Source organism: Sprattus sprattus, assembly GCF_963457725.1.
Source record: "Sprattus sprattus genome assembly, chromosome: 18".
NCBI lineage: Eukaryota > Metazoa > Chordata > Actinopteri > Clupeiformes > Clupeidae > Sprattus > Sprattus sprattus.
Genome location: NC_137916.1, coordinates 24,975,375 through 24,990,384, shown reverse-complemented (window position 1 = coordinate 24,990,384; position 15,010 = coordinate 24,975,375). Strand labels below are relative to the sequence as shown.

The window sequence follows — 15,010 nt, the reverse complement described above, 5'->3', positions numbered from 1 at the left end:
GGGTTGACTGTGTGTGTGTGTGCGTGTGTGTGTGTGGGATGGATGCCACATGCGGAGACTTTTTCTGCATCTCTCACACTCACCCCCCGCGATGCACAGTGCCATAGAGGATGAAACTGATGACATCAGAGAAGTCCTGTGGGTGGAAGGTGTTGCTGGGCGCCTTGCTCATGTGTCGGCGGATGGCCAGAGAGATCTCCTGGATCTCCACATGGCTCTGGTTGCTGCGAGGAGAGCAGAGAGAAGGAACATTGATTACTCTCCAGCACAACTAGGAGCAGGGGCGCAGATAGCACTGGGTAAGGGGGGGGGGAGATTCATAGTGACCCTGATCCGTCCCCACCACTCTCCCTACGTAAGGCAAAAATCAGTAAATAACGCTTAAAAAAAAAATTAAGCGTCCCCCCCCCCCCCCCCCCCCCCCCCAGTTCAAAAATCCCATCTGCACCGCTGCCTAGGAGGGCCTATCAGACTTTATGAAGAGGACAGATGGTGGTCAGTGGCGTTTAATAAGAAGGGCTTGGACTGCAGGCTCACCTCAGGGCCACGGCGAGAGGGATGGATTTCAGCAGCTTCCCGAAAGCCTGACGGACTCGCACGGCCGAGTGGACCAACTGCACGCGGCACACATCCACACACCTGAACACACACACACAGCAACAGATACGGTCAACCAAAACACTTTTCACCAAAGGCCAGGCAAGTTTGTATATTCATACACTTTGGGAAATCAAAGTCCTAAATGAGAGAAGAATAATAAAAAAACAGGTACAAAGAAAATGTTTACTTATGTGCTAAGGGTAACCAGTGCACAGTATGATAAGTGAGCACATAAGGAATTATGAGTTTGTTCACCTTTGCAACAACTCTGAGGAGAGGGATGAAGAGAGGACCTGCAGACTGTTGCATGTCTGAAGACATACGGCTGGATCTTCATTCAGAGCTAAACACGGTCATTCAAAAACAGGAAATCAACACACAGGCTCAACAAACAATTTAAACCTTGTAGAATCTCACTGTGATTTTATTTGGTTTCAAGTGCGATTATTATAGTCAGTAAAGGATTCAACTCCTTGCTAAATAACCAAGTATCTTGGAACCAAGTGTCTCGGAATTCTTCTAACAATGAACACCATTAAAGAGCTCGGCTGAGGCAGACTTCCTCAAACAGAATGACTGGGAAGAGCACTAATTAGCACAGCTCTCTCCTCACCATTTGCCAGTAGACCTTTGCAGAACTTGTGAGAAGACGGGAGGGAGAAGAGGGGGGTGTACGTCTCAGATTTCTTCATCATTAGCGAGATCTCCAGAGACCACGTGAGAAGAAGCTTCCTGAAAAGAGAACGAGACAGACCATTTTTAACACTTTGCAAATTACGTACAGAAGGGGGAGGGGGGGGAGGTTCTGGTTGAAATGAAATGGTTTTATGTACATATGCACTCACACCTCAACTACTCAGTCTCTCCACTCCCCCAAATGAATGCTAGAGTGTCTTATTGCTCGAAGCTCTAAGGGTTGGATTAATCCTCCTTGATGGATCAGTTTAACCTTTTAACTCAATTAATAGCTAAGCCAAACACAATCCTAACTTCTCTCGTCGACATTGAGGGCTAAATAATGGCTTCTGAAAAAGTAAAAGGGGGGGGTGGCGGGCGGCTCATTACTCGGAGCCAAGCGAGCCGGAGAGCGCTGTGCTGTGATTGGTCCTACCTGGCCTCGGGGTTCAGGTGCTCTTTGCTTAGCAACATGCCCAGCAGACTGAGCAGCGTGCTGAAATGCTTCTTGGTTGCCGTGGTAACCGTGCTGATGACTGCGCCGTCGAAGAGCGAGGGAGAGGAGGAGCTCAGGCTGCTGGAGATGAAGTGGTCATGTCTGAAGCAGAGGGACAGAGAGAGAGAAAAGGGAGGGACGGGCGAAGGAAGAGATTGAATTTGCTCTTCATGAAGAGTTCGAACAAATAAATACATACCTAGGTATACACACACACACACACCTAGGTATACACACACACACATACCCAGGTTTACACACATACCCAGGCACACACACACACCTAGGTATACACACACACACACACACACATACCCAGGTATACACACATACCCAGGTACACACACATACCTAGGTGTACACACACACACATACCCAGGTTTACACACATACCCAGGCACACACACACACCTAGGTATACACACACACACACACACACACACACACACATACCCAGGTATACACACATACCCAGGTACACACACATACCTAGGTGTACACACACACACACAGGAGTTTGAAGGCGTGTGATTACCTGGTACAGTGGGAGTAGAGGGTGTAGAGTACGGAGTACTGGACTGCAGGGTGGTGGACAGCCAGCTCGGAGTGCACCAGAACCAGGTTCTGACTGAGCAGGGCAAACACAGTGGGAGAGAGTGCCCACATCTACCCAGGGCACACAGAGAGAGAGAAAGAGAGCAATACATTAATACATACGCAATAATAAGCAATACATTCATAGGAAACTATTATTTCGTCCACAAAAGACCAGGTGCAACTGTCAACACCACCAAGATGGAGACAGCGGTACCAAATGAACTGGACCTCACTAGCATATGGAGCTAAAATACAAGCTTTGTGCCCAAGCAGCATGCTAGACTGCCAAGTCTACACAATTATTTGGCTTCCAAAGGTCTAGGCTCAACTTGGCACGTTAATAAATAAAACGGTTTCTTAATACTTCTTGTATTACCACCACACTTCAGCAGAACAGGAACAGAAACAAAATTGAAGGCAGAATATTCTGTCTCCGCTAATTCTCCGCATCAATCAATTGTTCCCCACATTTGCCCTAACTCTACTCAGAAGTTTGCTCCAGCCCTCTACGTGGTGAACATCCAGCCCAGCACTTACCCCAATGAGGGAGTTCTTGGTGTTGCCGATGGTGGTGAGCGCGCTGAGGTTGAAGATGAAGATGAACTCGGCACGGTCGGGGGCGATCTGGATGGGGGGCTGGGTGAAGGCGGTGTGCTGGATGTCGGGGCAGGCCGGGGGCAGGTCCAGGGGCGCCAGGAGGTTGTTGAGGGCGCATCCCATCTCGCCCAGCACCAGCTTGTAGGCCGCCTCCAGGACGGGGATGTTTTTCAGACTCAGCAACGCCTGGTACACACCGAGGGCGGCGGACATGACCTGGAGAGACGGGGGCACCAAGACACACACACACACACACACACACACACACACACACACACACACACACACACACACACACACACACACAAGAATAAGAATTCAGCACACCCTAACCTTTTCTTCACACATTCTAAAATACAAAAACGTTCCTTCGGTAATGGAGAGACTGGCCCATCAACATGCATAGTTTCTTTTTGTTCAAATCAAATTGAGTTCATTGTGCAGTCATGCAAAATAATCTCATTCAAAGGGTTGACATTTGTGCAAGTCATTCCATAATTAGAAATACCATGCAGGCCTAGAAATACACCAACAGCAATTTCTTGTGTGTATTACTACGCTGTAATATGGACCTCCAAATAAGGGTGTCCTAAATCTCATTTGTGATTGTACACTTCGAGCTCAAGGCATGACGCCAGTGGTCTCCTGTAGTTGGCCTGTGTACTGTGATGCCAGTGGTCTCCTGTAGTTGGCCTGTGTACTGTGACACCAGTGGTCTCCTGTAGTTGGCCTGTGTACTGTGACACCAGTGGTCTCCTGTAGTTGGCCTGTGTACTGTGATGCCAGTGGTCTCCTGTAGTTGGCCTGTGTACTGTGACACCAGTGGTCTCCTGTAGTTGGCCTGTGTACTGTGAAGCGGGTGGCCTCCTGTAGTTGGCCGGTGTACTGTGACACCAGTGGCCTCCTGAAGTGGGCCTGTGTACTGTGACGCAGGTGGTTGGTTATTTACCTCCTTCTCCCTGTGGAAGCGTAACTCCAGGAGCTGGGAGCTGGGGGCCAGCAGCTTCTCTACAAATGTCGCTGGCAGCTTTGTGTTGATCTGGTCGACAATCTGCAAAAGGTCAGGCCCATCTGTTAGGTTAACCCTTCACACTCAGCTCAGCTCACTAACATTAATCTCAAACACAATCAAAACACTATTACCTAAGATCAGTGGCTACCCAAAAATGTATTAGTGCTCAGAATATGAGAAACTACAGAAACAGACTGTCAAATTCTGAGCTTGTGTGAGTGATATGAGGTGTGTGTGCTTGTCCCACACCAGTGTGAGCAGATGTGAGGTGTGTGTGTGTGTGTGTGCTTCTCCCCGTCCCTCACCAGTGTGAGCAGGTTGAGCACGGCCATGCTGTACTCAGGGCCGCATCCATGGCAACTCTCCAGCTGCTCCAGGCCGTACGCGATGACACAGTCCGTCAGCTGGCTGCCCGAGTCCAGGTTCAGGAGCAGCACGCACACACACTCGTTCCCCGCCGTCAGAACCACCTCGGAGAAGAACACCTGCCTCGCCGTGGTGACGCAGGCCAAAACACGGTTCAACACCTGGTACGAGAAAGCGGAGAGGGTGAGGCATTGGGGTCATTGCGGACTCGTTGCAGACATTTTGGAGAAGCTACAGAAGAAGCGATGCAATAAAATTGATTGCAGCTTGTGACTCCACAAGACCAGATGTTTAATCAAAAGCATGGTCGCTTCTGAGAACCACAGGAGGGCTTACATCAGTGACGTAGGCCTCGGTGATGGGCGGGCCGCGGATGGGGTTGAACCTCCCGCCGATGCTGCGCACCACTGTGCTAAAGACCCGCAGCAGAGCGGCCAGCTTGGGCAGAGAGACTGTAGGAGGGGGGATGTCCTCGTCCACTGCCTCCCCCGAAACCACGTGACCCAGGTCCTACAGGTACAACACCAGAGGGGGGAGGTTGACTAGTTAGACCATGACAAGGACTGGTGGACCAGTCAGAGGTAACCAAGTCATTTCCTAATCCCTTACACTGCGTATATTTATGTTCATATAGTCTGTGTATGTTTTCCTTTTTTTAAACGACTTCTACAGTGATAGAACGGAAATATGTAAACATATTCATGTACATTATCCAGAAGATTCAGGGAACATAAAAATATCACATCTTATTTGGCCATCAACAAACTTAGTTTTCGTGAAAGGCACTAGATCCACTATAAAATGTTCAAATACAATAACAATTGACTTAAAAAGATACCCGATTAATTAATTCATACAATGATATAAAAAATAATCGCTTCATACCTCGGCATAGGCCTCCATATCTTCTAAAAACTGTCCCAACAGGGTTGTGGAGAAAGCCAGGTCAGCCACCCAGAACTGCTCCAGACTCTGTAACCAGCCTGACAAGTGAAGCACCCAGTTTAGTCCAGTGAAGAGGTCTTCAACTTGTTAAAGATGGTCCCATATGCTAGCTGCTTCTCAAAGTCAAGGAAGGATCTTTCACAGGTGCGTTTCAAGGATGCTACGTCTACGAATCCCGCTAAAGTAAATGTCTAGGATCCTTCCAATTCTACATAGGACAGAGTCCTTCATTTGGAGAATTTTCCAGGATGCTATTGGAATATGCTCCGAGTCTTTTTTCTTTAAAAGGAGTCAGGAATTTTTGGGTGGGACCTTTTCAATGATGCACACCAGCACACACACACACACACTTGCTAGACTGGTCCATTATTTGTTCTCTGACTGCTAGGAAGGACTCTTGTCTTGCCTCTAAAGGACCCGACTTGGAAGGACTCATCCTACCAAGGAAGCACCCTTAACTTTGGGAAACAGCTACAGAAACAATTAAAACACTTCATCCTTACCAGACACTTGCTGAGTGAGAGACGGCTTCTGTGTGTGATCAATATGCCAGCCAACCAAGATGTCAACAGTGTCCTTTGGGGAAACAAAAACACACACACAGTCAGAAGCTGTTAGCAATAAGCTTGGCTTTGCACTCATGTATACAACCACAGACCAACACACAAACACACACACACACACACACACACACACACACACACACACACACACACACACACACACACACACACACACACACACACACAGCATGAAGAGTCCAGGGGAATTTGGGCTTGTTTTGCAAGCAGAGATGTTTTTCTCTAACAACACACAGAGCAGAGCTCAGCACATGGGAATTTCTTTTTAACTCTGAAGTTGAAACTCAAAGAGGCTGGAAGCGATGTGAGGAGCTCTTGTAAACTGCTGCCAGACTTAGCAACTGCAGCACTTTACTTGCTCTCCCTTCACACACACACACACACACACACACACACACACACAGGAAAGCATCCTTCTTCTAAAGTTTTATGGTTATTACTTAAAAACGCTGATAACGAAGCCCATAGGGGAAGTGTTTTTGTTTTCTCTAGACGCCACTACTTGACAGCTGTCTTGGTGTAGAGACAGTTTGTTTCGCAATCACACCCAGACATACTGCCACAGCCCTGCACACGTGGACAACAACAACACTGGGGAAAAGAAGCCGTGGTCCTCACCCTGAAGTTGGTGCTGAAGACGTGCGGGTAGCAGCGTGCCACCAGCAGGATGCACTTGACGCTCTGGCACAGCACCTCCGGGGTGTCCAGGTTCTCCAGGATGGACTGCAGGCTGCTCATCACCAGCTGGAGGAAGGGAGGGAGGAAGGGAGGACCGTCACAACACAGAGCATCAGAGCAAAGGCCATTATCGCTGCCATCCATTTATTCATCAGGCGGATGAATGGTCTATGAATACATCTAACTCATGCATAATCAGTGGTTCAGTGAGTGCTTAGTCCATTTGGAGATGACACTGGCAGATCTCCCATTCAGATGATGCGAGATGAACCCACAGATTGAATGTGTGAAATGTAGGCCTCTTGAGCACTGGGAAAGTGGTCATCATCATCGCAGTGCAGTCATTCATTCATTCTTTCATTAGCATTGTATTCAGACAGTACAGTAGAAGGGTTTGGGGTGGAATATAGAGGGAAGAAAAGGTTGGTTTATGCGAGTCCATTCCAATTAATATTGAAGCTTTCTTTGTGCAATTTGCTCTGCAGGGAAGCCTTTGGGAATGGCCAAAACGCAACCTTGGCTGAAATAAGTATTTATGACATGAAAATAAGCAAAACATTCACAACGATGATAACTGTGGGTGTGTGCCGAACAGCAGACTGCATATGAATGACCTCCACTCAGCTCAACTCCCATCCGATGGGGGGCTTCAGACGCCATACCTGCATGACTGACGAGAAGGCCTTCTTCTCCCCCACCATCTCCAGGGCCTTGTAGGTGGCCACCAGGTACAGGAGCTTGACCTCGTCCTTGGTGGAGGCGCTGACCTTGAGGAAGATCCACTTGAAGATCCTCTCGGCCTCGTAGCTGAGCGCGGCGCACAGCAGGCCCAGGCATCCCGCCGCCTCCTGACGCAGCTCCTGGAGCAGCTTACTGCTGCAGGGACACACGGGGCGTGGGGAGGGGAGAGGGAGGAGAGAAGGAGGGAGGAAGGAGAGAAGGAGGAAGGGAAATAGGGAGGAAGGGAGATATAGGGCTGTCAGGAGACTGTTGGGGGAGTTCTATCGTAACGGTGTCGATTATCAAACGGCGCGTATTATCGGCAATTATAAAACAATTGGGTTCTAACGCATTATTTAGTCGTCTCTGATTGGACGAGAGACGTTCCATGAGTTGGATTATCCCAGAACAACCCAACTCAGGCCTCGGTGGCTACGGCCGAACACCACCCGTGGGAATATCCCTTACCTACCCCACTCGCACTCGTACTATATTGCTTAAACGTTTGCGTTGTCATGTTAGTCCATTATTAAACTTAGCTTTTTGATTGTTTAGCAGAATGGCCGATGTTTGACACTGCCCGATAACTGACATTACTATGCTACTTCACTAGAGCCTCCCGGCTAAGCAGGGCAGGCGTCTCTCTTGGGAGAACTGGGTAGCAAGAGCTTTTGACTCCATGACCTTACCTCTCATTCAAAATGTCATTCAGGGTGCCCAAGATAGTATCCAGCTGTTTCACCAGGACCTGTGACAAAGGGACAGAGCAAAGTCTTTGATTACACACACACACACACGATAGTGCAGAGGACAGGAGACATTTCCAATTCGCACACAGATCTCACCACAAGCATCATAAACATTTTTGGCATCAAGACAACCAAGTACCACCTCAGTGTTTGAAATGGGCAAGGTCACATACATAAATCTATTCCACATACATTAATCCCTCATTAAAATTCTGCAGCAGTGCAAGTCTATCAGGTTCAAGCGTCGCCTGCTTCATGCATAACAAATTGAGCCCAGGGTATGAAGAGGAAATAGAGCATACCCTTCTGCTTGGGAAAGGCTGAGCCTATGTTTCTATGAAAAGCATGCAAGTTGGCTCACTACTGAGGGGGAACATAAAATAAAAGCCTTTTTTTTTTCAACACAGACACAAACACGAGGTACACAGGTTCTGGAGTAGCGGAGGAGTGTCGAAGGGCCATGTCTCACCACTTTGTTTTCTGAGTGCAGGATGAACTCCTTCATCTGTTTAAGGGTGGCCAGCCTGCGGTCCCTGTCGTCTTCTCGAGAGACCCTCCGCAGGAGGTTGGCCAGCCGGGACTCATCCGAGTGAGCCATCGGTCGGTCTGTGGACGACACGGGCACCAGAAAACAAGAGAGACTGAGTCATCACTCTCAAACGAGCAGTCAAAGGGAACTTTAAAGAATCTACATAATCTATGCACTTTATATACTTATCATACCTCACTTCTACCTCAATTGCTGCTAGTCTCAATTCTGTTTGTATTACAATTCTGTGTCATATTCTAACTTTTACATATCATATTTATTCACTTATTCCACTTTACATTTGCACATACTCTGCACTTTTATTGCTATTTTGCACTTCTGGTTGGATGCTAAATTGCATTTCGTTGTCTCAGTACTTGTACTCTGTGCAATTACAATAAAGTCGAATCGAAATCTAAGAGCAATTAAAATGGCTGTGCTAAGGGAAACCCTATTTTGGTCATTCCAAGAAATCACCCAGGTATACAAAGCTCCTAGCTTGTGAGACACAACCAGTAATTACTCCATTTGATTCAAGTGGCTTGTTTGAATGTTTCCACCCACCCTGTGATTTCCTCATGTCCTTTGTAGCTAAAGCACGGTTTCCATGCTGAAAACTGGGTAAATCCGATGTCACATCATTGATCCTCAACTCTTGCCCCAACGACTTCCAACCATAAGTAGTTTCACAGAGACCTCCATCAGCGTCATATCCACCTGCAAACACCAGTGGAAACAGTGGATTTGAAAAACATCAGCATTTTTTAAAATTCCAATAATTTAACAAATAGACATTATGAAAATAGCGTACCACACAATCCTTGAGCAAAAGAATGAACAAGTATGAATCTGTAATGAACCATCATGACCACAATTTTCACACATAAAACTACAATAAAGCACATTATTACTTAAGACTATGTATTTGAAAATAAAACATACTACATCGGAGAATAAATAAACGGGCAATGTCATCTCTGACTCGAAGTGCAAAGACACATCACTGATGGTAACCCAACTGACACCAGTGATCATTTCCTACTGAACTGGTATTACGAGATCCTTCCTCAAGTTTCTCATCTTTGGTGATTCCCAAACGCACACTAACCTTTTCAAGTCTGTATGGCTCTTAATGTTCACTTTAACAATGTATTCCCAGTGAGTGAAAAGCCTTAACTATATGTGTTGTCGAACAGTGTGCGACTGCAGTAATCTCTGGGGCATTCCTTGACATCAACACATTAAATTCAGCCTACTTTCAGTTTCTGTTCACCATTAGAAACTTGACTCCAACACGCCCACAAATAAAAGCTGCCCATAATGTAAAACTATGAGCCACCACACCTCTACAGGCACACACACACACACACACACACACACACACACACCACGTGGTTATCTAAAAGACAATGACCAAATAAAGCATATAAAAGTCAACTCAGGACTATAAAAAGGCCCAATGACAAAGTCATGAAGAGCAAATGGTCCAAAAGAGGTGGGCGGGCGCGCTCTGGGTTGACCTACCTCCTTCCTCGAGAGCGTGGGCGTCTGCGTAGGAGGCATGGTGCAGCGGAGGGGTGCCAGGCTGGTCGGAGGGCAAAGTGTCGAAAAGAGAGGTGGTGTCTGCGGGACCGTGGTCTCGTGAAACACTGCAGTTCACGCCGTCCTGGCAAGTGGACACGCTGTCACCTCTGAAACAACATGCAAAGCCAGCGGTCAGGGGCTGTCTGGTCACCATGGCTACTCTACCTGCCTAAAGCCTCATCTTGGGGACTTCACAATAGTTACACTGAGTGTGTGTTCACTGGGTGCTGTGTGTGTCACTACTCTGGGTGGGTCAAATGCAGAGGTGGAATTCAGAGTGTGTGTGTGTGTGTGTGTGTGTGTGTGTGTGTGTGTGTGTGTGTGTGTGTGTGTGTGTGTGTGTCTAAACCACCTCTGCCATAGAGTCACTTTCACTTCAATCTAATAATGTGCTGATCTCTATTAAGTTACCATATTATTCTTGTGGGTTCTTACTCACACAAATGAATGAGACGAGTTCTATACACTGAAATCTAGTTAACCTTTGACCAACCATCATTTCGCAACCTGGACTACCCATTGGAAACTGTAGACTTGCGCAAGCACTGTAAGGCAAAATTTAAATACATCTACACTTGTGCTAATTTTTGTGTTCACTTATGCCCAAGGAAAGTACTTTTTGTAACTGAATTTTCCCAAGTCCTTTTTTTTTTTTTTTTAAAACCATGTTCGCACGCTGAGTGGAGATAAATATATTCTTTTGATATATTATGAATATGTGGATCCAGCCTCTTCACATCAAGCCAATAACAAGCAGAACCTGCACTCATCTCAAATGCACCTGCCTTCCAGTGCATACACTGCAGCACAAGTATGACTGACTCACTGAAGTCTCTTAACTCTGGACAAATTTACGATCAATTAAATCAATCAGGACAAAGTTCAAAGTTTGGGAAAAAAAACAAGGGCAATTGACGCTGCCCTGAAAAGACAGCTAGATCTTCAGATGTGAAAAAGGGTTTTGTTCTCAAACTCAAATATTATTGTTAGAGATAGAAAAATGCAAACCACTTCAATGTATAGTACATCTTGAAAGGTAAATAATGTGATTATCATATACATGACTATTGGGACAAATACTTTTGGTTATGCCTTCAGATATCCATCACTGTATGTGGTCTTGATTTTGACAACATTTACAAACGTGCACTTTTATGAAAGGCAAAACTGGGTACAACACTCAGTCCAAACAATCCCCTGGCTATCTGAGGGCAAGTGTGTCAACGTCATAGACCACCTCTGTCCTACAGAGATTTTGGGGACAGGCGGACCACACTCATCATTAAAGCTCATTACAGATGCTTGCCTCAGTCTATTGAGAATTTGAGCTTGAAACATGAGAGTGAAATATACACTGTACTAGAAGCAAGAGTATGCAGAACATTGATTGTTTTTATGGACTTTAGCTCTGCCAGGCACCTGTGTATGTGGGATGTGCAGGCGTTTTACAAGTGTCTATGTGACTGGCCATTCAGCATTCAGCATTCAATGAAAAGAAAGTGAACTTTTTTAACTTGAAAGCACATTGTATACATCCAACAAGGATCAAAACACAGCCGCAACACCATGGCACCACATACTTCAATATGCTGCAGAGGATGACCAACGTGAAAACACAGAATCCACGCACAGATTTTAGCCACGAAGTTGATCTATTTTCTAAATCCGAGTACTTAACAATTTCAATACAATCTGACGTGTGCCAGGAGACAACGGGTAACACATATCTGATAGTAGTAAGCCGGGCATCGCTAGGCCACGTCTAGTCCCGCATATAAACGTGCTTCCCGATCAAAGTTATCCGTATGTCTAAGCTATCCAAACAACACACTCGGTAAGGAGTATGAACTCATACCGCTACAGTCTGCTCTCTGCTTAGAAGGTATAACATAAGTAAACTGCAACCTTCTGTGCCATCACAAAGCTTCAACATTTCCATCCTGTCCACTAATATAGTAAGTACTTAGGTAAAAATATCTACCTAAAATTTTACAAATGGCCGATATGTTCAGCGTTTTCAGTCAACTGTCATTTCCGCAGTCCTTGTAGGGACTACGGTTAAAAAAGTGACCCTATATGAGTAGTTCACCGCAGAATACAGTTTGCAGGATTCTTATAAGTGAAAGTAGCTGCTACAATAACCGTAGACCAGTTTGGTTACTTTGCTTACTTGTCTCTCCAGATTTATGTATTTAGGCCTATATGCACACTGTAAATGAAACTGATAACATTTTATGTCCTATCAATACAAATCTTAATGAGGTCTACAGTGCATCATCCTGGCAAGGAATCTGTTTATTGTATGGGCAATGCTTGTTACTCTAAATATAAGTAATGAACAGACTCGGTTCTTATCCAAGGGGTTAGCCTAGTGATGGCTTAGCCCCACAAATCAAAGTTGTCTAGTGACATTCCTGGTAGTAAGCAATCATGTTGTGTGCACTGTGCAAACTTGACAGCAAGCATTAGATGCAATGGTCCCCATACCAGTGGGTCTGTAAAGCTAGCAATCCCACGTTAGCTTACTAGCCAAAAACCTTTGTGGTTACACCCAACTCAACACGTATGCTAACAGGAGAATATAGCTAAGGTAACCTTCCGTGTTTGATTTTCTGCCAAATACATGGTCTTGTCATCGACGTACTCAACATGGTGTCAACTTCGAACTTTCCACCATCCATAATTCCAACACATTTACGAGGCAAAAAGGAAGTTTATGGGCATATGTTCAACCAACTCAATTCCAAACATTCTCCACGTTTGCTAGGTGGTTCGCACCAGCTAGTTAGCCAGCAGTCATGGCTGGCTACTGACAATTTCATGGATCAGCCAAGTTAGCGTTGGGTTGGCCTCGGAATACCGAGTGACTAGTTTGCTTACTACCGTTCGGATCTACAATCCGTGACAAAATAATGCACACACATTTCACTGTACCAGCGACTTAAACGAACAACTCTAGCTACGTCGGCTAGGTAGGATAACAACATATAAATGGCTAACTGAGCTAGGTACATGTTCCCACGGAGAACACAAGCATTGCTTGACTACTGAATTCGGCAGTTAGTTAGCTAGCTAGCTAGCTGGGCAGCAAGGAAATGCATAATAAAGCTGACTGGGCAAGTAAGTTATACATTAACTAAGTAAGTGATATGAATGACTTAGTTTGACAGAACGGCTACCTCTGATGTGCCATTGCACCTATTTTTTCCGAATAATAGCCTGTCGATGAAGGTTCCCAGGCATATTTCCACTTTCTCACGATGCAACGTATCCCACCAAGTGGTGAGGTCCTTGTTTAGCTTAGTAGCTAGCACAGCTGGGCAAATTTGGGGATACCGTGCTAACCCTAGCCGTCGACAAAAACGAGTTAACCCAGCGCTTAAGGTTTCCCTCTTATAATAAGCATAAACGATAAGGACACAGTCACCATCATAGCTGATTTGCTAGCTCACATGAGTCCACGTAACCTGTTACCGCGCTAGCTGAGGTTAACTAATGTTACCTAGCAGCTGGAAATTCAACTCATTAGCTAGCAATGTGCCTTCACATTGTTCAGCCCATGATGGTTAGCAAAGCGTTTAAGATAGCAATACCCGTCTCATTCTCACGTGGGGTAACCAACGTTACTGAACTGCTATGAAGAGTATCTGAGTCTAGGCCTGTCGAATCCTCGTTCTATTTTGGACCGACTCACCCGTGGCGCTATACCAACCTGGGCTGCCACTCATTCCAGTTTCGCTGCAGTTTGTGGGCGCTGCTAAGCCGAGACCCGAGGGCTTTGCGGCTCATTACCTTTGCGAGGACAGCATGACCCGCACTCAACGGGCAAAAGTCGTGCTCACAATTATTTTCTGTCTGTCCTACTTCTTGTCCATGAATGAATTGGGGAAGCAATATAACCCACAGCTCTGGCAATGTATGGGAATACCAGGTGTCGGCCTCGCACTCCCTTCTCTATTTCTGTGGACCTGTGAACGAGAGTGTATTTCATTAGCTTCAGGATACTCGCCAGTGCCATCTAGCGGCCACTTATGACCATTCAGTTACGACAGCATTATTTGAACTACAAGTCCCATTATCTCCTCGTCTCGTGCTATAGGCATCTTTTATTTCTGAAACAAAACAAAAACGATTGTGTTCCTTTGACCTTCACTGTTTTGTAGTAATTTTACATATATTGTCAAGACTATAGTATGCTGTTACGTTACAAAAAAATAACATATTCAAGTTGTGTATAGATTTGATAATTTATTGTGTCAACAATACCAAATTGACAGACTTGTCTCCGAGAAATTATACAAGAACACTAACCTTTTATTCTGAGAGAGATCATCACATACTGCTCTTCTCTCCGTGGCCCTTTCCTTGCCTTGCTCCCCCTGTTGATCAGTGGCTAGATTGCTTTCGATGTGCGGTTGCCTAGAGACAGCATGATGAGTAGGAGTGTACAGAGAGGCTGAGCAGCAGGTGGCAGTTGAAATTACGAACAAGATGGAATATGATGTCTTAATATTAGCCCCATTTTGAAACATGCTGGCATATTAAAGTGTTTCTACGTGAAAAATAATTAATGGATATGGACTTTATGGGGACATAAGCACATTTATGGGATAAAAGCACAGCCTCAGTCAAGGGGATTCTCAGAGTGTTGACATGAGACTACAGATATAACAGGTTCGGTGATCATCATGACGTCAGATGGTGTTCACTACATGAAGAAAACAGTTTAACAGGAAGGTCGGCATGTCTGTACAAGACCCCAAGAGATTCTCACAATTGGAATACCCCATTAGTTTAACAACCACATTAGATTCCGGCAGCCTCTTTAGGCTACACTTGGCAGTGGATGTGCAGGGCTGCCATTTGGAACACTTTACTTTC

The 15,010-nt window shown here is 45.8% G+C and overlaps 1 protein-coding gene across 1 annotated transcript in view; it reads right to left on the bottom strand.

Annotated features, from left to right (window-relative positions):
• smg1 (SMG1 nonsense mediated mRNA decay associated PI3K related kinase) overlaps positions 1 to 14,044 on the bottom strand; it is a 43,794-nt gene extending 29,750 nt beyond the window's left edge. The window contains exons 1-19 of the mRNA XM_080857228.1: positions 13,842 to 14,044; positions 10,070 to 10,236; positions 9,110 to 9,262; positions 8,486 to 8,622; positions 7,957 to 8,015; positions 7,210 to 7,423; positions 6,488 to 6,613; positions 5,792 to 5,864; positions 5,229 to 5,326; positions 4,680 to 4,853; positions 4,283 to 4,504; positions 3,915 to 4,016; positions 2,906 to 3,181; positions 2,307 to 2,437; positions 1,712 to 1,873; positions 1,214 to 1,332; positions 856 to 943; positions 538 to 639; positions 84 to 224 (exon numbers count right to left, since the gene is read on the bottom strand). Coding sequence (XP_080713354.1) covers positions 84 to 224; positions 538 to 639; positions 856 to 943; positions 1,214 to 1,332; positions 1,712 to 1,873; positions 2,307 to 2,437; positions 2,906 to 3,181; positions 3,915 to 4,016; positions 4,283 to 4,504; positions 4,680 to 4,853; positions 5,229 to 5,326; positions 5,792 to 5,864; positions 6,488 to 6,613; positions 7,210 to 7,423; positions 7,957 to 8,015; positions 8,486 to 8,622; positions 9,110 to 9,262; positions 10,070 to 10,236; positions 13,842 to 13,918 — 2,621 coding nt within the window. The 5' untranslated portion in view covers positions 13,919 to 14,044. The remainder of the gene's footprint in view (positions 1 to 83; positions 225 to 537; positions 640 to 855; positions 944 to 1,213; positions 1,333 to 1,711; positions 1,874 to 2,306; positions 2,438 to 2,905; positions 3,182 to 3,914; positions 4,017 to 4,282; positions 4,505 to 4,679; positions 4,854 to 5,228; positions 5,327 to 5,791; positions 5,865 to 6,487; positions 6,614 to 7,209; positions 7,424 to 7,956; positions 8,016 to 8,485; positions 8,623 to 9,109; positions 9,263 to 10,069; positions 10,237 to 13,841) is intronic.
• Between the last annotated feature and the right edge of the window lie 966 nt (positions 14,045 to 15,010).